The 25,050-nt window shown below is 34.7% G+C and overlaps 1 protein-coding gene across 1 annotated transcript in view; it reads right to left on the bottom strand.

The window, feature by feature from the left end:
- Window positions 1–25,050, bottom strand: part of TECRL (trans-2,3-enoyl-CoA reductase like) — a 150,465-nt gene that overhangs the window by 55,321 nt on the left and 70,094 nt on the right. Inside the window, exon 3 of the mRNA XM_049887101.1 lies at window positions 16,596–16,640. Coding sequence (XP_049743058.1) covers window positions 16,596–16,640 — 45 coding nt within the window. The remainder of the gene's footprint in view (window positions 1–16,595; window positions 16,641–25,050) is intronic.

Raw genomic sequence — 25,050 nt, 5'->3', positions numbered from 1 at the left:
AATGTTGGTAGTCAGAACACACTTAAAGGGGCCTCGGAAGACAGGCTACCAATTTACTTCTGAAAGGTCACAGCCCTGAAAACCCTGTGGGAGCAATTGTACTCTGCTCACAAAGGTTTGACATGGGCCAGAATCCACTGGATGCCAACTAACAACAACAATGTTGGGTATCGTTATACTTAAATTCAACTCTCAAATGTTCTCTAAATGATTTCATTACAGGATAAATTAGTTGGAGTAGATGAATTCCAGCGGTTCATTCCAAAGCACAAAGGGAATGGTTTGATTTACTTTTTTGAAAGATGACTCTGGATTCTGTGAGATAAATGGGAACAGATACAGGAACATCAGTTAGGAGTTACACTTAAAATTATAAAACAGGAGATGACGTTTGTTTGGATTGGGCTGGTGCTGATGGAAATGTTAAAAATTCATCAAATTCCAGTTATATTTTGAACATAGTTCTGGTTCAACTTGCTGAACTATATTGATTGCCTGAAGAGGATTCAGTGAGATAAAGAGCTCTAAGATTTTTGGCATAAGCCCTGGGATGCATTGTAATCTCATTAAATGACATGAAGAAGGTTGGACAGGAGTAGGATTTGGTGGCGAAAATTAAGAGTTCTCTCCTGGTACTGTTAAATATGTGATATGTAATAGACATTCAAGTAGTAGTTGTCAAGTAGGCAGCTGGGTAGATGTTTCTGCAGGTATTTGCAAGATGCTACTAACATTTAGCACCATAGGGCTTGATGAGATTATTGTATATTCAATTTAAAAAGAAAACAATGGAAACTAAGACCGAAAAATTAGAAATATCATCCAATAATATGTATTTTTTTTCACTATGAGTTTATTTGGTAGAATTAGTCTTTCTGCCATCAAATTTTTCCCAGCAAAATGTGGGAGTAATACATTGCATTCAAACCAATACTTACTATAGTCCAACTGGTTTGTTGACCTAGGTCTGTAAAATAGAGTATAACAATGGAGGAGGTGGCAACACATTGAACGGAGCACTCATGGAATATGGGGAAATTGAAGAGAAATGTCTTCAAGACTTATACAGGAAGTGCTCCATTTTGAAAAATAAACACAATTCCGGCATGAACACAAAAGAAAATATTGATGAAAATGTCCTTTTCGGAATTATATGTAATAGAAAAAAAATTGGAAACAATTTGAATGCTCATAACTGACATAATTAAGTACATTTTGTTATAGGCAAGCTGAAAGAAAAAATGAGTGGGCTAGATCTCTCAATATGAATGTATGTCACTAACAGAGTTTTCTTTATTATTATTATTAATATTCTACAGCTAAGAGTCAGGATGGACTTGATGGCAACAGGTATGGCACACTATAGTATTATAAAAAAAAAAACTAGTTTTTTTTTTTTATACTTAATGGCATTTTAGTTTTCATTTATAGTATTATGATTTAAATTATAACATATATTTATGAAAAATCTTGCTCCATTTTTGTCTAATTTTGAAGGAAACTAAAGTATTTATCACTACTATTAGATGATATTCAGAGTCTCTAAGATAGCTATTTATGTTTACAACTTCAGGTGTTTTAAAACAAGTTGATAAAATATACAAAAGTTGTAGATTAAATTAGAAGGTGGCATTTTAAATTAATGGACAATTTTTTTTAGAGTAATGTTAGGTTTATAGAGACATTATGCAGAAAGCACAGTTACCATGAACTCCCTCTCCTCTTGCTCATAATTTCCTCTATTAAAAACATCTTATGTTGATACTGTGCATTTATCACAAATATATTAATAAACCAATATTGATACATTATTATTAACCAACTAGTTATTATTAACCAACATTTATATTGTTTACTTTAAGATCCATTCTTTGTGTTGGTTCAGTTCTATGAATTTTGATAAATGCATAATGAGATATGTTGATCATTACAGTGTCATACAGAATAGTTCCAATGCCCTAAATATCCTCTATGCTTCATCTATTTATCCAGTATCTAGTCTCTAGCCCAAACTCCTGACAACCACTGATCATTTTATAGTTTCTATATTTTTGCGTTTTTCCAGAATGTCAAATAGTTGGAACCATCCAGTTAGGAGTTTTTTCAGACTGATTTTTTTCACTTAGCAATATACATTTAAGTTTCCTCCAAGTTGTTTTTTTTTTTTGGCTTGTAGCGCATTTCTTTTTAACAATGAATAACATTAAATTCTATGGATATGCCATACACGTGGGAGCCAAAATATGAACTCAAGTACATCTCACCTGAATTTGGAAACCAACTCAAGGCTAGATTTGACCCACTGAACACTAACGACCTAAGACAAGATAAGTTGTGGGAAGACATCAAGGACATCATACATGCTAAAGCATGAGGTGATCAAGAAGACAGGAAAGAAAGATAAGACCAAACTAAATGTCAGAAGAGACTCTAAATTTGCTCTTGAACATAGAGTAGCTAAAGCAAATAGAAGAAATTATGAAGTAAAGAAGCTGAACAGAAGATCTGAGAGGGGAGCTCAAGAAGACAAAGTAAAATATTGTAATGAAATGTGCAAAGGCCTGGAGATAGAAAACCAAAAACAATGAACACACTCAGTATTTCTCAAGATGAAAGAACTGAAGGAAAAAATCAAGCCCTGAGTTACAATTTAGAAGGATTCCACGGGGAAAATATTGAATGGTGCAGGAAACCTCAAAAGACGATGAAAGGAACACAACCGCTGTACTGAAAAGAATTGGTAGATGTTCAACCGCTTCAGGAGTAATATATAATCAAGAACCGGTGGAATTGAAGGAAGAAGTTCAAGCTGCACTGGTGAAAAACAAGGCTCCAGTAATTGATGGAATACCAATTGAGATGTTTCAACAAAGGGTGCAGCTCTGGAGGGATTCACACATCTATGCCAAGAAATTTGGAAGACAGCTACCTGGCGAACCCACTGGAAGAAATCCATATTTTTCTCCATTACAAAGGAAGGTAATCCAAAAGTATGAGGAAATTATAGAATAATATTAATATTGCACACGAATAAAATTTTGCTGAAGATCATTCAAAAAAGTTGCAGCAGTATGGTGACAGGCAACTGCCATAAATTCAAGCTGGATTCAGAAGAGGACATGGAACTAGGGATATCATTGCTGATGTAAAATGGATCTTGGCTAAAGCGCAGAATACAAGAAAGATGTTTACCCATAATTTGTTGATTAGGCAAAGTCATTCAACTGTGTGGATCATAACATATTATGGATAATATTGTGAAGAATGGGAATTCCAGAACACTTAATTGTGCTCATGGGGAGCCTGTGCATAGACCGAGAGGCAGTCTTTTGAACAGAGCAAAGGGATACTAAAAACAAAAACCAAACCCTTACCCATCAAGTCAATTTCAACTCATAGCGACCCCTTGGGCAGAGTAGAACTTCCCCATACAGTTTCCAAGGAGCACCTGGTGGATTAGAACTTTGTGGTTTAAAATCAAGAATGGTGTGCATCATGGTTGTATCCTTTTACCATACTTATTCAATCTGTACACTGAGCCAATAATCTGAGAAGTTGGACTACATGAAGAAGAATGTGGCATCAGGACTTGTGGAAGACTCATTAACAACCTGCAACATGCAAATAACAAAAAATTGCTTGGTGAAAGTAAAAAGGATGTGAAGCACTGATAAAGATCAAAGGCTACAGGCTTCAGTATGGATAACACCTCAACATAAAGAAAACAAAACAAAAAAATCTCCCAACTGGACCACTAAAGAAAAAAAAAATAATAATAACGGAGAAAAGATTGACGTTGTCAAGGATTTCATTTTACTTGGATCCACAACCAATGCCCATGAAATAGCAGTCAGGAAATCAAACAACACATTGCATTTGGGAAATTTGCTGCAAAAGACTTCTTTAAACTGTTAAACAGCAAAGGCGTCACTTTGAGGACTAAGGTGTGCCTCATCCAAGTAATATTGTTATTAATCGCCTCATAAGAGTGCAAAAGCTGAAAAATGGCTAAGCAAGACCAAAGAAAAATTGAGACTCTGAATGTTGAATACACCACAGACTTCCAGAAAAATGAACAAGTCCATCTTGAAAGAAATACAGCCAGAATACTCCTTGGAAGTGAGGATGGCAAGACTTTGTACTTTGCACATGTTATCAAGAGGGACTAGTCCCTGGAGAAGGAAATCATGCTTGATAAAGTAGAAGGCCAACAAAAAGAAGAAGACCCTCAACAAGATGGATTAACACAGTGACTGCTACAATGGGCTCCAACATAATAACAATTGTTAGGATAAGCCAGGACCAGGCAGAGTTTTCTTCTGTTGTACATAGGGTCTCTGTGAGTCTGAACCAACTCAAGGGCACCTAACAACGACAACAGCATAGTTTGCTTATACATTCACCTATTGAAGGACATCTTGTTTTTTCCAATTTTTAGTAATAATGAATAGAGCTGTTAGAAATATCTATCTGCAGATATTTGTGTAGACTAAGTTTTCAGCTCCTTTAGATAAATACCCAGTGTCAGAATTGCTGGATTATGTGGTAAGACTATGTTAGCTTTGTAACATAATACCAACTCTTTTCCCAAGTGACTGTATTCTTTTGCATTCCCACTAGTAACGAATGAAAGTTCCTGTTGCTCCACATTCATGTGAGCATTTGGTGTCATAATTGCTTTGGATTTTAGCCCTTGGTATGTGGAAACCCTGGTGGTGTAGAGGTTAAGTGCTACAGCTACTAACCAAAACTTCGGGAGTTCAAATCTACCAGGCACTCTTTGGAAACTGTATGGAGCAGTTCTACTCTGTCCTATATGGTCGCTATGAGTCAGAATTGGCTCAACGGCAACGAGTTTAGTTTTTTTTCGGTTTTTAATAGGTGTGTAGTGCTATTGTTGTTTGACTTTCCAATTCCCTAATGACCTATGAGGTTGAAAATCTTTTTTATGCTTATTTATCATATGTATATCTTCTTTTGTGAAGTGTTTCGTAGTTGAGTTGTGTGTTTTCTTATAGTACAGTTTCATCTGTGTATTTTGGATACAAATCATTATGAGCTATATGTTTTGCAAATTGTTTTCTGCCCGTCTGTTACTTATCTTTTTATTTTATTATAAGTGTCATTTACAGAGGAGATATTTTTATTTTAATGAATCCACTTTATCATTTTTTCTGTCATGAGACATGCTTTTGGTGTTGTATCTAAAAATTTATTGCTGTATCAAAGTCACCAGATTTTCCTCTATGTTATAATGAAGATGTTTTATAGCTTCATATTTTACATTTATTCATTTTGAGGTTTTTAATTTTTTTTTTTATTGTGTGTGTAAGTTAAAAGGTAAGTGCATAGATTCATTATTTTATATGTAGATGTCTAATTGCTCCAACACTATAAAATAAAAAGACTGTGCTTTCTCTTCTGGATCATCTTTACTCCTTTGTCAAAGATCAGTTAACTATATATGCGTAGGTCCATTTTGGAGTTCTCTATTCTGTTCCATGGAACTATTTATCTAGTCTTTGACTAGTACCACACTGTCTTGATCACTATAACTTTATAGAAAGTAAGCAGTGTTAGTAGTCTGACTTTGTTCTCCTTCAGTACAGGTAATCCCTGACTTACAACAAGGTTCCTCTCCGTTGTAAATTGGTTCTGACTTAAATCAAATACCTCATTTTTTTTTTAATTTAGTTTTCATTATTATTGCCTTTTCTTATCAGTATCTTTATAGATATGATCTTTATTTGCCTTTGGGGATTGGAAACATTATATATAAACTTACAGATATATTTCGACACATACATGTTGTTGTTGTTACATGCCATTGAGTCGGTTCTGACTCTTAGTGACCCTAAGCACAACAGAACGAAACACTACCTGGTCCTGCACCATCCTCACAATTGTTGCTATGTTTGAGCCCATTGTTGAAGCCACTGTGTCAATCCATCTCCCTGAGGGTCTTCCTCTTTTTCACTGATCCTCTACTTTACCAAGCATGATGCCCTTCTCCAGGTACTGATTCCTCCTGACAACATGTCTGAAGTATGTAAGAAGCAGTCTCACCATCCTTGCTTCTAAAGAGCATTCTGGTTGCACTTCTTCCAAGACAGATTCATTTATTCTTTTGGTAGTCCATAGAGTATTCAATATTCTTCACCAACACCACAATTCAAAGGCATCAATTCTTCTTCAGTCTTTCATACATATGAGGTGATTGAAAACACCATGGCTTCGGTCAGGTGCACCTTTGTCTTCAAGGACATCTTTGTTTTTCAACACTTTAAAGAGGTCTTTTGCAGCCGATTTGCCCAATACAACGCAATGTGTCTAATAAACACACACAACACGTAAAAATTTACTCTAATGATGAAGAAGTTTTGTCAGTTAAAGTAATAACTCTATTTATGGAAGCTTCTGGATCATCTGGATTATCCCTGGGACTGCGGATGGCATTTCTAGTCAGAAAATTAGTGAGAGTTGTCTGTATGATCTTTTTTCTTCATATATTTTGTGGTAATATCTCACTGCTTCCCAAATCTGCCTATCGACTTCAGCAAAGGGATCAGTGTTTGGGTCCATGTTTTCAAGCAACTGAAGCCCCTGAAATAATTTAGAAAAAAAACTTCAGCTAATCTTTTCACTGTAAAATTTTTTGACAACTTCTCCTTTTCCTCTTCCTCATTATCTCTTTTTTCTTCAGGATTTCTTTCCCCTTCAAATTTCATTAAGTCTTGATATGTCAAGTCTCCTTCTTCATGATCTATAAGCTGTTCCACATCAGTGATGTCATGTTCTAAATTCAGGATTCTTGCCATATGTATGGTTTTTCCATTGATCTTTTCCATCTTGTTATTCTGATCAAATCCTTGGAGCCTGTTCACGTAACTTAGCAATTTTTTCCCATATCTTCTGCATTTCTTGTAACTTCTTCCCAGGAAGATGTGCCAATGATAAAGTGTACAAAAAACACACTAAAAAAAAACTGAAAGCAGACAGACATAAGTGTGGTTCATCATGACTCAAATACCTCGTAATTCAGGGACTACCTGTATTGTGTTGGCTGTTTGATGTATTTTTCCTTTCCTTTGAATAAACTTTAGAATCTGTTGTAATTAGCTGCCAGGTAACTTTCTGGAATTTTGATTGGGATTGTGGTCAATCGGTAGATCAAATTGGGGTCAGCCTTAACAATGAGTCTTCCTACACATGAACATGGAATATCTTTCCACTTATTTAGCTCTTCTGTTATTTCTTTCATCAGAGTTTTGTAGTTTTCCTCTACGTAAGATCATATACGTATCTTGTTAGATTTTCATCTAATTATCATTTTTTTGGTGCTAAAGTAAATAGTGTTATTTTTTAATTACAAATTCCAATTGCTCATTGCTGATATACAGGAAAGCAAATGATTTTTATATATCAACCCTCTTTTATATATTAACCCTGAATCCTGCAATCTTGTTATAATTTCTTCAGTACTTTCATGAGTTTGTTCTGTTTGGTTGGTGTTGATTCTTCGGAATTTCCTACATATATAATCATAGCTTCTGTGAACAAAGACAATTTTACTTGTTCCTTTCCTATGTGTAAACATTTTCTTTTCTCGTTGCATCGCTCTATATAGGACTTTGGTTATGATATTTATTAGGAGTGGTGAGATGGGACATCCTTCTGTTGTTCCCAGTCTTAAAAGGAAAGCATCTGGTTTCCACCATTAAAGAAATTGAAAAAAAAGAAAACCTTCCCCAAAAAAAAATACAAAAACATGGTTTCAGCAGTGGTCTATCAACCGTTTAATGAAGAAATAATGCCAATTCTCTGCAATCTCTTCCAGAAGATAGAAGCAGAGGGAACACCTTCTAACTCATTCTATGAGGCCAGCATTACCCTAACACAAAAGTCAGACAAAGACATTACAAGAAAGGAAATCTACAGATCAATATCTCTCATGAACATAAATACAAAAATCATCAGAAAAATACTACCAAATCAAATTCAAAAATGTATAAAAGTGTCAAACAGCATAAAAAGTGCAATTTATCTCAGGTAGTCAAGACTGGTTCAACATTTTATAATCAATCAGTATAGTGCCTCACATCAACATGCTAAAGAATAAAAGTCATGTGGTCATACAAATGTACACGGAAAAAGTGTTTGACAAATCCAACACCCATTCGTGATAAAAAAAAAAAACCTCTCAGCATACTAGGAATAGGGGGAACTTCCTCAGCTCAATAAAGTACGTCTACAAAAATCAGCATCTATCATTTAGTTCAAAATACCTTTTAATCTCTCTTGAGACTTCTTCTTTGACCCGTGTGTTAGTTAGAAATGTCTTTTAATCTTCAAATATTTTGAGACTTTTAGCTATCTTCATTGATCTCTAGTTTCATTCCTTTTTAGTCTGAGAGCTTATTTTGCATGATTTGTCTTAATTTTTAAATGCCCAGGATGTGATCTATCTTGGTGTACATTTGATGTGAGCTTGAAAAGAATGTGTGTTCTACCATTGTTGGATGAATTAGTCTATATAGCTAATTGTATCCAGTTGATTGACACTGCTATTCAGTGCAACTATATCCCCACTGATTTTCTGCTTTTGAATCTGTCAGTTACTGATAAACAAAACAAATGCATTGCTGTGGAGTCAATTCCAACTCACAGCAACCCTATAGGACAGAGTAGAACTGCTGCACAGGATTTCAAAGGCTATAATTCTTTACAGAAGCAGACTGTCACATCATTTCTCCTGTAGGGTGACTCATGGGTTCAAATGGCCAAACTTTCAATTAGTGGCTGAGCACTTAACGACTGCTCCACCAGGGGTCCTTTCAATTACTAATAGGGGGATGTTAAAAGTTTCAACTATACTAGTTTGTTTATTTCTTCTTATAGTTCTATCCAGTTTTTACTTTATGTATTTTGACGCTATGTTGTTAGGTACATACACATTAAAGTTCTCATGTTTCCTTGAAGAACTGACCCCTTTATCATTATGTACCGCCATTTTTATCCTTGATAATTTTCCTTGCTCTGAAGTCTGCTTTGTCTGAAATTAACTACCACATGTTTATTTTGATTAATTTTAGGATAATATATCCTTTTCCATCCCTTTACTTTTCATCTACCTGCATTTTTATACATAAAGTAGGTTTTATGTAGAAAACATGTGCTGTTGTTGTTGTTAGGTGCCATCGAGTTGGTTCTGATTTATACCAACCTTATGTACAACACAAGAAAACAAAAACATATAGTTGGGCCTTATTGTTTTATACACTATGAAAATATCTTTATTTTAATTGGTGGTTTTAGACCAATTATACTTAAGGTAATTATTGATATAGTTGGATTTATATCTACCAAATTTTTAACTTTTTTTTTTTAATTTTTTGGCCTTCTTATTGTTGTTGTTCCCTTTTGGACTTCCACATATTTTCTATGTACTCTGGTTCTAATTGGGCATTTTATGTAGTTCCATTTTTTTCTCCTCTTTTAGCATATCAATTATTCTTTAATATTTTTTCCTTTGTTGTAGTCCTAGAGATTTCATTATACATTTACAACTAATCTAAGTACATTTCCAAATAGCCTTATATTGACTCACTGGTAAACAGATACATTATAAAAGAAGATGACCAGTTCCTCTCTCTCAACCGTTATTGCATTGTTGTCATCCACTTCACTTATTCATAAGTAAAATCACCTGATACATTGTTCTATCATTATTTTGATCCAACTGTTATTTATTAGATCAATTAAGAATAAAAGATAAAAGATTTATTTTAAGATTACCTTGTTCCTTTGCTAATGTTCTTCTTTTCTTTACACAGATGTGAGTTTGTGACTTGTATCATTTTCCTTCTCTCTGAAGAACTTGTTTTACCATTTCTTACAAGGCAGACATGGTGGTCACATATTCTTTCAATTCTTGTTCTTATGAGAACATCTTTATTTCTCCTTCACTTTTGAAGAATAATTTCACCAGGTAGAGAAATCTAGGTAGCTTTTTTTTCTTTCTTTCTTTGAACACTTTAAATATTTCACTCTACTTTCTTCTTACTTGCTTTGTTTCTGAAGCAAAGATGTAGTTCTTGTTCCCGTTCCATTACAGGTAAGATATTTTTCCCCACTGGATTCTTTCAAGATTTTTTCCTTTGTCTTTAATTTCTGCCTATCCCACCAACGCATTGCCATTGAGTCAAATTCTGACTCATAATGACCCTGTGGGACAGAGTAGATCTACTCCACAGGGTTTCCAAGGCTGTAATCTGTCACATCTTTCTCTCACATAGTGGCTGGTGGGTTTGAACCCCTGACCTTTAGAATAGTAGTGGAACACTTAACAATTGCACCACCAGAGTCTTTTGACTTCTTACTACATATATATGTTTTGACATTTATCCTGATTGATGTTCTCTGAGATTTCTTAATCTGTTGTTTCATGTCATCAGCAATTTTAGGAAATTCTCAGCCATTATTACTTCAAATATTCTTTTCCTTCCTCCCTTCCTTTATTTATTTATCTCCTAATTCTGGTGTCCACATTACCTGTATATTATACCTTTTATAATTTTCCTACGATACTTGGGTATTCTCTTCTATCTTTTTGGACTTTGTATTTATTTATTTATTTTCTCTTTGCAGTTTGGGAATTTTTTTTTTAGTATATCTTCAGGTTCACTGGTTCTTTTGTCAGCTGTATCCACTATGCTAGTCAGCCCATCAGATACACTCTCCATTTTTGTTACAGTGTCTGGTTTCTCACATTTCCTTTTGAGTATTTGTAAAAGTTTTAATCCCTTTGCTTTATTATCCATCTACTCTTGCATTTTTTTTTTCTTGCATGTTGTCCCCTTTTTCCATTAAATTCCTTAGCATATCACTCAAAAAAGAAAAAAAAAAAAACCCATGGCCTTCTGATTGATTCCAACTCATGGCAACCCCATGTTTTACAGAATAGAACTGAGCTCCATAGGATCTTCTGGTGGTTATCACTCGCCTAACTGAAAGATTCACGGATCCAACTCACCCAGGGGTTCAGTGGGAGAAAAGCTTGGTGATCTGCTTTCATTAAGATTACAGCCTAGAAAACCCTATGTGGCAGTTCTACTCCGTCACATGAGGTTACTATGAGTAAAAAAACGAACTGTACAGCACCTAACAATAATCTTTATGGAATCAAATTGCCAGGACTTTCTTCTTCAACACCATTGGGTGGATTTGCCAACCTTTCTGTTAGTTGTCAAGCTCAAACTTTTGCACCACTGTGAGACCTATCAATTACTGGTAATTTAAATTCCCAGCTTGATGTTTCCAAACTCTATGTCATAACTGAATCTGGTTCCGATGCAGTACTCAGACAGCTTTGTTTTGTTTTTACTTTTGTCTTTTTTGCCTTTTAGCATTTCCTGTAATTTTTTCTTGTTCTTGTTGAAAGCTGGCCATGATGTATTGAGTAAAAGAAACCTGGGCCCATAGTTCCTCAGTGTGAGGTATTACATTTTTCTGACTTGGAGTTAGGCTGTGTTTACTGCTTGCAGTAACTCTAGTGTCAGAGGCTAACATTTTTTCTGATGTCTTTTTTTTTGTTGTCTCTCTTCTTCTCTTTGGATTTTCCTAGAGATTCCTTCTTAACCAGGATCTGAGCTGGCAATTGTTTTAGCTCTAATATTCTATACAATAGCTTTATTGATGTGATATGAGGTATAAGGGGCTGGGGGAAACATTCTATTGTTCTTTAATAAGATCTCAGTCTTTTATTGATCCCATGTCACTAAGCTGGGAACTTCACAATTAATCCTCATATTTTTATTTTATTAATCCTTTTATGAGGCAGGAAGACTAGAGGAGGCTGGAATTCATTATTTTTCTTCCCCCACTTTAAAGGCTAAAAGGATTTAGAGTTGGGTTGTTTCCCTTATCCCACATCAGTTAGACTTTGATAAAATCCAAGTCAGCTAGGGTCTGGTAAAATAATTTCCCTTGAGGGTAGGCCTTGTTAGGCAGAACAGAGAGCTTTATACATCTTTAATAATTTTTATTTTCCCCTTCCTGCTGGAAGCATGAGAAATTTCTTCTAATATTTACAGTGGAAACCTGTTGGAGCTCCTAGAATTAAAACTCACAGAACTGTGGGGACCCCATAAGCCTAGGCTTCCTTGAACTTTTGACTTTCGTGCTAGTCCATACAGAGCCTCCCACAATTTGTCAATGACAGTTTTTAGTGTTTCTATCAGTACTGTCCCCTGCTATGACTTTCTGCTTCTGGACTTCTTTCTACACCAGATACACTCTGATTCTCAGTGTTTTCCTGTCTGTCTGTCAAGTTGTGGTGGCAGCATTTTACACTGTGTTGTCAATTCTTTAATGGATCTAAGAGAAAGACATTGATTTTCAGTATGTTCAGTTTTTGTTGTTTTTTTTAACTGTTGTAGACAGGAATGAAAACTTCCACACTCTTTACGTGTTGGACCAGAAACTCAGTAAATCCATTTTTAATAGAGAATTTAGGGGGTCGTGATGATGTATTTCATTCTCTGCTTTTTTTTTAAAATAAAAACCATTTCACAGTTACATTGCAACATCTATGCTAAATGGATTCACACTTGTGGCACACATATATGTATTTTTTCATATAAAGATAACTTGGTATTATTATGGGAATGTTAATATAGCCCTGAGTTCAGCAAAGATGATGTGTTTTGTATGATGAATTCTAAAAGTTTTCCTAATATTCCTTATGTCTTATGTTTATACTTTATATAATTTGTGGAACTGTGAATATGATAGGATCTCAGCCTCATTATTAGATTGTGTTATATGGATTTAAGAAAGAAGATTACCCTGTTGGGCTTGACCTAATCACTTGAGCCCTTGAATCTGAATCTAGAAGTCATGGACAAATGTAGTCAGAAATTCAAAGCACTAGAAGGATTTACTGTGCCAATACTGACTTGAAGCTGGAAAGGGCCACATGTAAATGAATGTAGTTGTCCTCTAGGAAATAAAAATTGTCCCTGGCTGACAGCCAACAAGGAAAAAGATACCTCAGTAATACAAAAGCACAAAAAACTAAATTCTGCCAAAAGCAAGAATGAGTTTTCAAGTAGGTTTTCCTCAAAAGCCTCCAGATAAAAACTCAGCCCAGCCAACCAACACTTTGATTCCAGCCTTGCGATACCCTCACTAGATATTCTAGCTGCATCATAGCTGTAAGCTTATAAGTTATTTGTTTTAAGATGCTGAATTTGTGATAATCTGTTACACAGCAAAAGGAAATGTATACCATATGAATCAAGAAAACTATATTCAAATGGTGAAAAGTGCCATTGTGGTAATCATATATAAAAACAAGAAAATTATAATAAAGACAAAAAATTCTAATGTCTTTGTACTACATGAAAGTGTCCCAAAAATATGTTTTACAACACCCAGATCAGAATTGCTATTAATAGTCTCTGAGAAGTTGCTATAAGTTGGAATTGACTTGATGGTGGTAGGTTTAGATTTTGGTTTGAGGGGGTTAATTTCTACTTTTGTAGTATCACTTCAAAGAGGAGAACATCGTCATTACATTGAAAAATGTTGTCTCATCAATATGCCATTTAGAAAAAAAAATCTGAAAAGGCACAGGCATCATTTATCACATTACCCTTAGACTTGGGCAACAGTGTCCTGTCCTTGGTTGTGACCCTTTCCAAAGAGAGATGAGTGTGGGTAGTCAAGGGAACATGCTAACTGAAATCTATGCCATTCCTGTTAGATCATGCTTCAGCCATCTAAACTTCCAGAATTTTTTGCAAAAATTAACCTAAGCATAATCTCTTCTCTTAACATTTGCTCCCAAGGATAGACTCAAGAGCCAAACCTAGGTTTAGGTTCACAGTTATAAACCTAGATATTTGCAAAGGGACGTTGTATAAATGGTGTGCATGGATCTTTGTTGTGTGAGTTGGAGCCAGTGGTGGGAAGAGAAGAAGGATTGCTCTACCATGCTTCAACTTTCCAGCATGGAACTTCAATGATTTCAATATTTAGAGATTCAAAACTGCCTTTATATAGCATGTTAAAGGTATACTAATCAGAGTAAGAAGAGAGAAAAAAAATTATTTTACTAGCTTATATTATAGATGAATTACTGTACAGCTTATATTATAGATGTATTCCCAGATTCACACTCTTAATAATATGACTTTTTAGTCCTCTCATTAAGAGTTTTCATCTATTTACCCACTCCTTTATTCTGCACTAGTGATTTGCTTTGGCTAACAGAATGTGTTGAAAAGCAAAAACGTCACCTTGAAGACTAAGGTGTGCCTGACCCAAGCCATGGTATTTTCAATTGCATCATATGTCTGTGAAAGCTGGACAATGAATAAGGAAGACCAAAGAAGAATTGACACCTTTGAATTGTGATGTTGGCAAAGAATATTGAATATACCATGGACTTTCAAAAGAACAAACAAATCTGTCTTGGAGGAAGTACAACCAGAATGGTTCTTAGAAGCAAATATGGCGAGACTGGTCTTACATATTTTGGACATGTTGTCAGGAGGGATCAGTCCCTGGAGAAGGACATCATGTTTGGCAAAGTACAGGGTCAGTGAAAAGGGGAAGACCCTCAATGAGGTGGATTGGCACAGTGGCTGCAACAATGAGCTCAAGCATAACAATTATTGTAAGGATGGCGCGAGACCTGGCAGTGTTTCATTCTGTGGCACATTGCATCGCTATGAGCCAGCACTTAACAACAACATCAACAGAATGTGGGTGAAGGGATACTTGCCAGTATCCAGCCTAGGTCATAAGTGCTCTTGAGTATTCTCATTTGTTTGTACCCTTGCTTCTCCATGTGAATGAGCCCAGACTAGCGTGATGAAGGGTGTAAGACTTTAAAAAGTAGAAGGGAATTGCTGCTGTGTGGCTATCTCAGACCTGATAATCCCCAAAAATCTGTCAACAGACTGCTGCTGTGTGAATGACCCTAACCAAGTCCAGCTCAACAGAACTACTGAGCATAGACTCATGAGCTAAACAAATATTTGTTATTTTAATACATAAAAATGAATACTTGCTATATTATTTATATTTTTGGGACTTCTTTTGTGTGAGGAAACTCAAAAGTATGCTTAATTCACACAGGTGCATTTTCTGTGGTACATTCATTCTGGAAAATACATTCTGGAAGAAAAATATGCAAATATAAAGAACTTGCTTTGGTATAATAAGTTATAACTATATGGAGTATCTTCCATATGTCAATTATTATACTGTTTTAGAAACATAATGTGAGATAACACTCACACACACACACAAAGTGTGTTACTGTTACCTACCTCACTAGCTTTGCTATACATAAGGAGACACTATAGATATGTGAGTAGAAGAGACGGTTAAAATTCAGAGCTGAGTGACTCAAATAACCTTTTGTTTGCATCATACCCTGCTGCTCTCACCAAATTAATTGGCTCCTTTTTTTCAAACGCATTGTCATGTTCCACTCTGCTTAGACACCCATCCCTCACTCAGACAACACCTTGTTACATTCAACCAAGCTAATAAAGGTGAGGGGAAAGTAAAAAGTCACATTCACCTGACAGGTTGAATTAATAGAAATTCCCGTCTTTTTTTTTTTTTTTTTTAGTCTTTATAGTGTCCTTCAAATTGAAATTACATTTAACATTGATATGTGTGGCATTCTCAGTGAGTTCACTTTGTATAAGAGTCAAGTTTAGAAAATAATACCACAATTCCAGTTCATATTATTTGACCATGAAAAGGCATTTGTGGTGCCTAACACATACTATGCCCTGTGAAGGCAAAAATAAACAATGATTCTGCTCTCTTAAGCTCTAGTTAGAGGGGAATTTGTCTTGAATATTTGAGCAAGGAAGAATTTGAGACCATCAAGAAACTCCTAAGAATGCCCTGAAACCCTAGGTTTCCAACATACAGATCTCACAGAAAGATGGAATGGTTAAGATAGCAAAGAAGCAGGCACTCCATCTTTGAGAGATTCACAAAAATCATCATTTGTTTTCACGTGCACATAGTAGCTGAGAGAGGACAGCTTGGATATCAGCAGAAACACCAAGAAAAACAAACAAACATAGTTTGATAGTGTATGAAAAACTTAGGGATTGAATTATCTTAACAGACATGCTTCTTGTGGGTTTACTACAGGACAGAGTAGAAATGCCCCATAGGTGTCCTAGGCTGTAATATTTACAGAGACTACCACACCTTTCTCCTGTGGAGTAGGTGGTGGGTTTTATCTACTGAAACTTCTGTTAGCAGCTGATTGCTTAGTCACTCCTCCAGAGCTCCTACTTAGCATTTAGTAAGAGCTGGAAATTCTGGTGGTGGTTTAGTGCTTAAGTGCTACAGCTGCTAACTGAAAGGTCAGTAATTCAAATACACCAGGCTTTCCTTGGAAACTCTATGGGGCAGTCCTACTCTGTCCTACAGGGTCGCTATGAGTCAGTACCAACCCGACGGCAATGGACTGAGATGAGTTGAAATAAATGTTAAATATTGTTGATAGAAAATGGATTCAAAATTTAATTAATAAATCATTGTAAGTTGTTCCTTACCACATTCTAGTTGCAGACCAATCCGGGAAGGGTACCACTTTGGACCTATTCAAGAAAAATAACTGCATTTAATTTTCAACACAATTGAATACATATTTTATGCATTTAGTAATTTCCATTGGAAGACAAATTAGATCTTAGGAAGTGAATAAAACGGCTACCTAGTTTAGAAGAGGTTATAAAGGTTATCTTTGGCAGGGAGTTCTAAGGGAGCGGTGGATATTAGTTGGAAGAAGACAAGAGTGGATCTTCAGGGATGCTGGTAGTTTCCTGCTTCTTGATCTGTGTACTGGTTACACAGGTGTGTTCAGTGTGATCATGGTTCAAGCTGTGTGACCTATGATTTGTGTTTCTTATTTTATATAATGTATTCTTCAATAAAAAAGCTTATAAATATTCATCTGCAAGCAAAGATCTTTGATCTTATTTAATTTTTTTTTTTCATATTGGCACCTGAAAGTGACATACCATACCATTGGTAATATGCAATATGGACTTCTAATATACTGAGTATATTAATGATAGCAGAAATATTGATGTTATGATGTTTTCCTTATAAAACCTTCAGGAATAAATACAATACTAAATAATGTTATGCCTATAGGAAAAACAAAAATATTTGTTATACACTGCCATAATGAAAAGTTGATTGACATGTCCCAAAATGTTATTGTTTCCACTTAAAATAAATCTCATGTGTACTTTTAATGTTTCTATAGAAACTCCATTAAGAAAAATCTGGCCCTTCAACTCTCTCAACATGGACAAACTGTGTCTACTTAGCATTTATAGCTTTTTAACAATATATCCCATTGAAAGAAAGTTTACAATTGTATATACAATCCTTTGCGTTCGTTTCAGTCATCTTTTCAAACAGCAAAATAAGGATTTGCTGAAATGCTATGTGCTTATAAGGGTAAGCCTGGAAGAAGGCTAGAACCAAGACAATTTTTAAATCATAAAAGACATATATCCCAAAGGGATACTTAGCATATATGAGTAATTTATAAAATTATTTGCAATCCTGAGTGCATTGAAGTTGGGTAAATGTCTTACGGCTCAACTATAACCATGTGACAGTTGCCACCACATCTGTCAATACCTTATGTTATCTAAGATATTGAACTTGATATGTGTAACTCCTATCATATTCTATACTTGCCTTAGAGTTCTTTCCTTGATAATTGAAATGTTCATATCACTATGTGATAACAATTCAGATAAGTAATGCCCTTCTGTAATTAAAACATATTTAATAAATCATTGTTTTTCCAAACTGGTGTTTATGACCCATTAGCAACATGCATTTAGTGTGTCTTTCTCAGCTTTAAATAAAAAGCAAGAAAGAAATACAATGGGATAAATGGAACATGCTAGTAGGAATGGAATCGAATGGAATGGGATGTGTTGGAGTGGAATGGAATAGAATGAAATTAAATGTCATGGCATTGGGTTTAATATATCAGAGTGACTTCCATAGTATGTGCCTGACACATACTATGCTCTGTGAAGGCAAAAATAAACAATGATTCTGCTCTCTTAAGCTCTAGTTAGAGGGGAAATTGTCTTGAATATTTGAGCAAGGAAGAATCGGAGACCATCAAGAAACTCCTAAGAATGCCCTGAATTAAGAATGCCCTGAATTAAAGGAGTTAAAAGTACAAAGTAAATAAATGTAATGAATTTTCCAGAAAAAAATGAGGATAGTCTCCCTGTAGTTAAACCAACCCTGTGGCACCTAACAACAGCAACTTAAATTAAATGAAGCCATATCTGAGTTTAGCATATATTCCAAGACTTAATATTTTAAAGAAAACATATAATGGGTAAGAAACTATCATTTGACAAGGTCTAGAATCATGACTGGACTTGAAACTTTGTTTTTATAAGATGATTCTGAAGTATTGTATATATTTCATCTAAAGAAGAAAAGATATCAGAAAATTTGAAGTCATTTTTAAATATTTGAAAAATTGTTAAGTAGAGTAAAGACAACGATTGTTCAAAAGGACAGCTGTGGCGTCAATTGGAAGAAAAAAGTTTTATGTGCAAGTTAAGAATTCTCTTAAGTTTAAAATTAGTTAACAATTGGTTCCCTGTCATAAATATGGGTGACGGCAGCCTGATACCAGAAGAACTAGATAGTACCCAGCTAGAACCGATGACTGCCATGACAGGGAGCACAACAGAGAATCCCTGAAGGAGCAGGAGAGCAGTGGGATGCAGACCTCAAATTCTAGTAAAAAGAACAGACTTAATGGTCTGACTGAGACTAGAGGGACTCTTGAGGTCATGGTCTCCAGACCTTCTGTTAGCCCAATGCGGGAACCATTCCTGAAGCCAACTCTTCAGACAGGGATTGGACTAGACTATAAGACAGAAAATGATACTGGTGAGGAGTGGGCTTCTTGGGTCAAGTAGACACATGGGACTTTGTGGGCAGCTCCTGTCTGGAGGGGAGATGTGAAGGCCGAGGGGGCAGAAGCTGGTTGAATGGACACAGAAACACAGGGTGGAGAGAAGGAATGTGCTGTCTCATTAGGGGGAGTGCAAATAGGAATATATAGCAAGGTGTATATAAGGTTTTGTATGAGAGACTGACTTGATTTGTAAACTTTCACTCAAAGCACAATAAAAAAAAATGTATGGGTGATGATCACAGTGAAAGGATAGTGTACCTTATATTCTCTTATTTGGTAGAAAGTTGGAATTAAAAACTTCTTAAGATAGTTCTCACTTCTCCAAAAAGCATCTCATTCCATACCATTATTTAAAAAAAAAAAAAGATACCTTGAAATTTTCAATGTTTTGTGATAGTAATCTTAATAATATTTACTTATAATACTTGATTGATGTAGACTAAACTAATAAAAATGACTAGCATACTAAAACATATACCAAATTACTTTTTCAGCATAGACTGTTCAAGCTGTAAAAGTCTTTGAAACATGTATTGTTAACAATAATTTTAACAATGAGAAAAATAAGACCAAGTGTGAAAAAATTATTCGCTGATTTCAACAAAAAAATTCAATGATTAAATCTCATCTAGCATTCAAGGCACTCTTTTCAATTTAGTAACATTTCTAATGTACCAAATTGTGTTTTTACTAACATTATTTTTAATCTGTAAGTAGCAAGGAGAAGAGGAATAAAAGGAAGGAAAGAAAGCAGAAAAAGGAAGGACAACACCTGTTGCCACTCTTACTCCTGACTTCTTTGATTGCTCTAAGACTTAAATAAGAATTTTAAATTCTTGTTTCATTTCATCTTTTGTCTGTTACATACATTAATGTCTTTGAAACCTTGAAATGTCAGTAGCAAATTCAAAGAGTCAAAAATAAAACATACAGCTATTAAATGATTTATATCATCTCTGGAGCCTCTCGACATGGAAAGTAGTTGCATGTTTACCAAATGCATAATAATTTATGTCTTTTTGTTTCCATAGGAATGGAAATACATTTCATGGTTACATAATATATTTTAATACCTATTATGTGCCCACTGAAAGAGATAAACTTACAATATGAATTTTACAAAACATACAGGGAGTCAATCCACCCTGGGGAAAAGCCAAGTGAAATCATAAATAACAATATTAATTTCAGACATCACTGTATATATGAAGATTTTTACAAAACTCATCACCAAAATGCATTAAAAAATAATTGATGATATAAAATATAGAATCCAAAATATAAGAAAAGAATGTGACACTATATAAACATTCACAAACTTGTTTGACAAATGACCAAATGAAATTCATAACAATAAAAAAATTGGACTTTGTTAAAAAAAAATGTAATGGAATGATTGTATGACAGAATGGATCAGGCTAAAGAGAAAATTAGTGAACAGAAAAGTGGACCAGAGAAATTGCTCAGAAAGTAAAACAAAAAGATAAAGAGAGAAAAATTATGAAAGGCAGATGAAAAGAAATGGAGGTTATAACTCAATGGTGTAACAAATTTTAGTCATTCAGAAGCAAAGAATCCTATTTAATGCAATGGCAGACTATGCATTCCTACTCATCTTTCTTCCTAAAAATACCTAGAAAATCATGACAAAATATTTTATACAAGTCTTCACATAATGATTACAACAATGAAGAATTACCAAACCATCATCAGGAGAAGGGAAGCCTAGGAAGGTGAGTTCTGCAATAAAAAATAAACCAGTGCCTTCGAGTCTGCAATAGGAGCCTCATTTTCCGATGGGCATCTGCATTTTTTTTTTTTTTATCTGCATAGATTGGAATAGGAAACTGAGCAGTTAAGAATCAGAGTGAGGATTTACACAGATTTGCAGGCTGAAGGGAAAAAGTCAAAACTTTTATGCCCAACAAAAATGAGAAGCCCTGGTAAAATCTCAATATTTCAACTGGAATCTAAAATAAGGTGAATCCGAAATAGACAAATCCTTAGAGGGAATGAAGCCAAATATTGAGTCATCTCAATCCCTGTTTATGTTAAAATCATTTGTAATCTTGAATGTTCTGTCCAACTGTATTCTGTAAGAAGAGTAAATCCTCTATAACAGAAACAAAATTGAGTCCATTCATAGTCATAGCAACCACATATAGATAATAATAACTTCATCCAGAGTCTGCAATTACCTCTAACATGCTCATAATCAAAATACAGGCCTCAATAAAGATAACCAGGTATAAAATAAGACATGATCAAAAACAAAGGGAAAATCCATCAGAAATTTTAAATATGCACAGAGAATCTAGTAGTGGTTTTAAGCAGACTTAAAGATAACTATGATTAATGTACCCACAAAATATAAGATTGAGACTTTTGGTTAAAAATCTAGAAACTACAGAAAGAACCAAACACATATTCTGAAACTGTAAAATATAATAAATGAAATTAAGAACTTCATGACTAGGTCTAAGAGAAGATAATTTTAAGCTGAATAGAAAATTAGTGAACTGGAAATTAGAAGAAAATTTTCAGACTAAAGCAAAGAGAGACCACAACATGGAACAGAAAAGAGTATAAGAGGTGTAAGTAACATGCAACAAAACAGCCTAATGAGGATGAAACGGAAGTCCTAAAACAAAAGAGTGAAAGCAAAGTATAAAAGCTGTGTCGGAAGAGTTGATGGCTGTGAGTATTACAAAACTGGCAGAAGATAAAGTAATATAGGTTAGAGAAATACTATAAATGCCAAAATGAAATATACAATGAAAATCATGTTGAGCAATATTATTGATGAACACAAGAAAACCACCAAAAACAGATTAAAAAATAAATATATAACACCATCAAGAATGTCAATAAGATTAATAGCAGATTTCTAAATGGAAAAAATAAAAGGTATTGACCAAACAGCTTCCAAATATGGTTCTTTCTAAAGAAAGTGTAAAATTAAGACATTAGTTAGAAAGACAAATATTACAATTAATAGACTATTATTAGATGAGTTGGAGCCCTGGTAGTGCAGTAGTTAAGAGCTTGGCTGCTAATCAGAAGGTCAGCAGCTCAAATCCACCAGCTGCTCCTTGGAAACCCTATCTGTCCTATAGGGTCGCTATGAATTGAAATCAACTCAACGGCAATAGGTCTATTATTAGATGAACACTTCTAGGGTCAACTTTAAGAAAAAAAAAAATTGATTCCAGGAGGAAGAAATGAGATAAACTAAGTAACATTGAGCAAAAAACATGACTATGGATAATTCTGTGTCAAATAACAAAATATCTATGAAATTTGAGATTATAAAATAATAATAATAGTAATTTATTTGAAATAACAGTGGCACAGCTGCCAACATCACAGCAACATGCTAGCCACTACAGTATTACAGACTGACAGACAAGTGGTAGTCACCCAAGGGAACAGGTTTAAACAGAGCATCCAGACTAAGATGGGCTGGGGGAAAGAAGGACTTGGCATTCTATTTTGGAAAAAAAATGGCCAGTTAAAACTCTTTAGAAAGCAGCAGAATATTGTACGACGTGGTGTAGAAGATGAACCCCTCACATTGGAAGGCACTCAAAACATGACTGGGTAAGGATGCCTCCTCAAAGTAGAGTAAACTTTAATGACTTGGATGGAGTCAAGCTTTCAGGGCCTTCATTGGCTGATATGGCAAGACTCAAAATGAGAAGAAACAGCTGCAAATATCTATTAATAATTGGAATGTGGAATGTACAAAGTATGAGCAAGGAAAAATGGAAGTAGACAAAAATTAAATGAACACTTGAAGATAGTTATCTGAGGCATTAATGAGCTGAAAAAGACTGGTATTGGCCATTTTGAATCAGGCAGTCATAGGGTCTACTATGCCAGGAAAGACAAATTGAAGGAAAATGGCATCACAGCCATTGTCCAAAAGAACATTTCAAAATCCGTCTTGAAATACAAAGGTGTCAGTAATAGGATAATATCCATGCATCTACAAGGAAGACCACATAATATGACTATTATTCAAATTTATGCAATAACTACTAATGACAAAGATAAAGAAATTAAAGATATTCACAAGCTTCAGCAATCTGAAATTGATTAAACATGCAATCAAGATGGATTGATAATCACTGGTGATTGGAGTGCAAATATTGAAAACAAACAAGAATTGGTATTTGGAAAATATGGCCTTGGTGATAGAAACAGCTCTGAATATTGTATGATAAAACCTTGCAAGATCAATGACTTATTCATCGGAAATATCATTTTTCAACAACATAAACAATGAATATACACACAGACCTCACCAGATGGAATATATAGGAATGCAATAGTCTACATCTGTGGAAAGAAACTATGGAGAAGCTCAATATCAGTAAGAACAAGACCAGAGGCCAGCTGCAGGACAGACCATCAATTTGCTCACATGCAAGTTCAAGTTGAAACTGAGGAAAATTAAAACATATCCATGAATGCCAAAGCATGACCTTGAGTATCCCCGAGTATATCCCACTTGAATTTGAAGATCATCTCAAGAATAGATTTGGTGCGTTGACCACTAATGACCAAAGGCCAGACAAGTTGTGGTATGATATCAAGGACATCATATATGAAGAAAGCAATCTAAATGCTTTGATATTAATTAATCTCAGATTTTAGTAAAAGGGTTTAGTTTAAAATTTCATGTACCATTCATTAGTTTAATTTAACTGTTTTATCAAATTAAACTTTTTCTTAATAACTTTCATTTATGTTCTTTGTTTTGGAATTCAAGGTTTTATATGTCTTTCTCTTTCCTACCAAGAAAGAGCCTTGATCCGAAAGGAAGTTCTCACTTGTACAACACAAAATAAAGGAACAGGAATCATAGTGAGCAGAGGAGAAAGCATTGACAAAGGAATAGGATGCTAAATAAAGAACGTAATGGGATGACAGAACTTTCTGTTTACGTTAAATTATCTCAATATGTACATTGTTTTTTAGTTAATATTTTTATGTTTCCAAACGATAAATACCTAAAAGCTTACAGTAAATAGAAGGCACATGGATTCTCTGGTTCTCTTACATATGAAATAACCATTAAATATTATCAAAAACTTTCTCTTTTTGTTTTAAAAATAATGGCTTCTGATTTAGTATTGTTGAGTCAGCTGTTTTGTTTGAAATGATTCATTCATTTCAGTACTTCACTAGAACTAAATGAACCATTTTATTCCCCGTAAAACATTTTTTTGCAGTCTTGTAAATTTCACCTGCATAGTTAAGTGATCAAAAAAAAAAAAATAGAATCAAGGATGTCAGTAAGATGTTTAATGCTTTAGCATGAATGTGTACTGGTGTTTATGTATCTAAAAAATATGAGACACATTTCCTCTTTCATCCTCCATCCCCTGAAAAAGGTTTTAACACTCATCTCAGCCCAATCAATGCATAGAGTTTTGCTGATCCTGAAAAGAAAACGCATCTGCCAGAAGTTGCTATAACGAAGTGCTCAAGTAAGAAAGACAGAGCGCTATAACACTGAATAATCAACAACTGCAGAGCAAGCCTTCTGCAGGGGTAAAAAGGATATAGTACTAAAAATGGAGTAGTTAAAAGATGCATAAACAAATACTCAGAATTATAAAATAAAAAGTGATGAGGGGAAGAAGCGTAAAGACACAAGCCAATATCCCAGCAAAATGCAAGACACAAAGCATGAATAATGTGGGACAGGAAGAAAATTATATAGAGTGCAACTGAGCTATGTCTTTTAACTACTTTCATCCTAATGGATTTCTTACCTTGCACGTAAATCATCAGCATATTCACCTAATTAACCACCATTATCTACATTCCATCCTGCCTACATTTCCATTTTCATTGGGTATCATCACCTGTCCAACCTCCCACAGCATCTGTCATCACAGAGACATTTCCAATTGTCATTTGTAGAACCACTTATCAAACCTGATTGGCTACCCCTCCATGCCTTCTCAGACTCTCCCACTATACTGCAGGACTCATAACCTGCAATCAGCAAATATTTCTACATC

The sequence above is a fragment of the Elephas maximus genome, chromosome 5, assembly GCF_024166365.1.
Source record: "Elephas maximus indicus isolate mEleMax1 chromosome 5, mEleMax1 primary haplotype, whole genome shotgun sequence".
Classification (NCBI taxonomy): domain Eukaryota; kingdom Metazoa; phylum Chordata; class Mammalia; order Proboscidea; family Elephantidae; genus Elephas; species Elephas maximus.
Note: the sequence above shows the minus strand (reverse complement) of the source record. Positions and strands in the feature narration are given on the sequence as shown.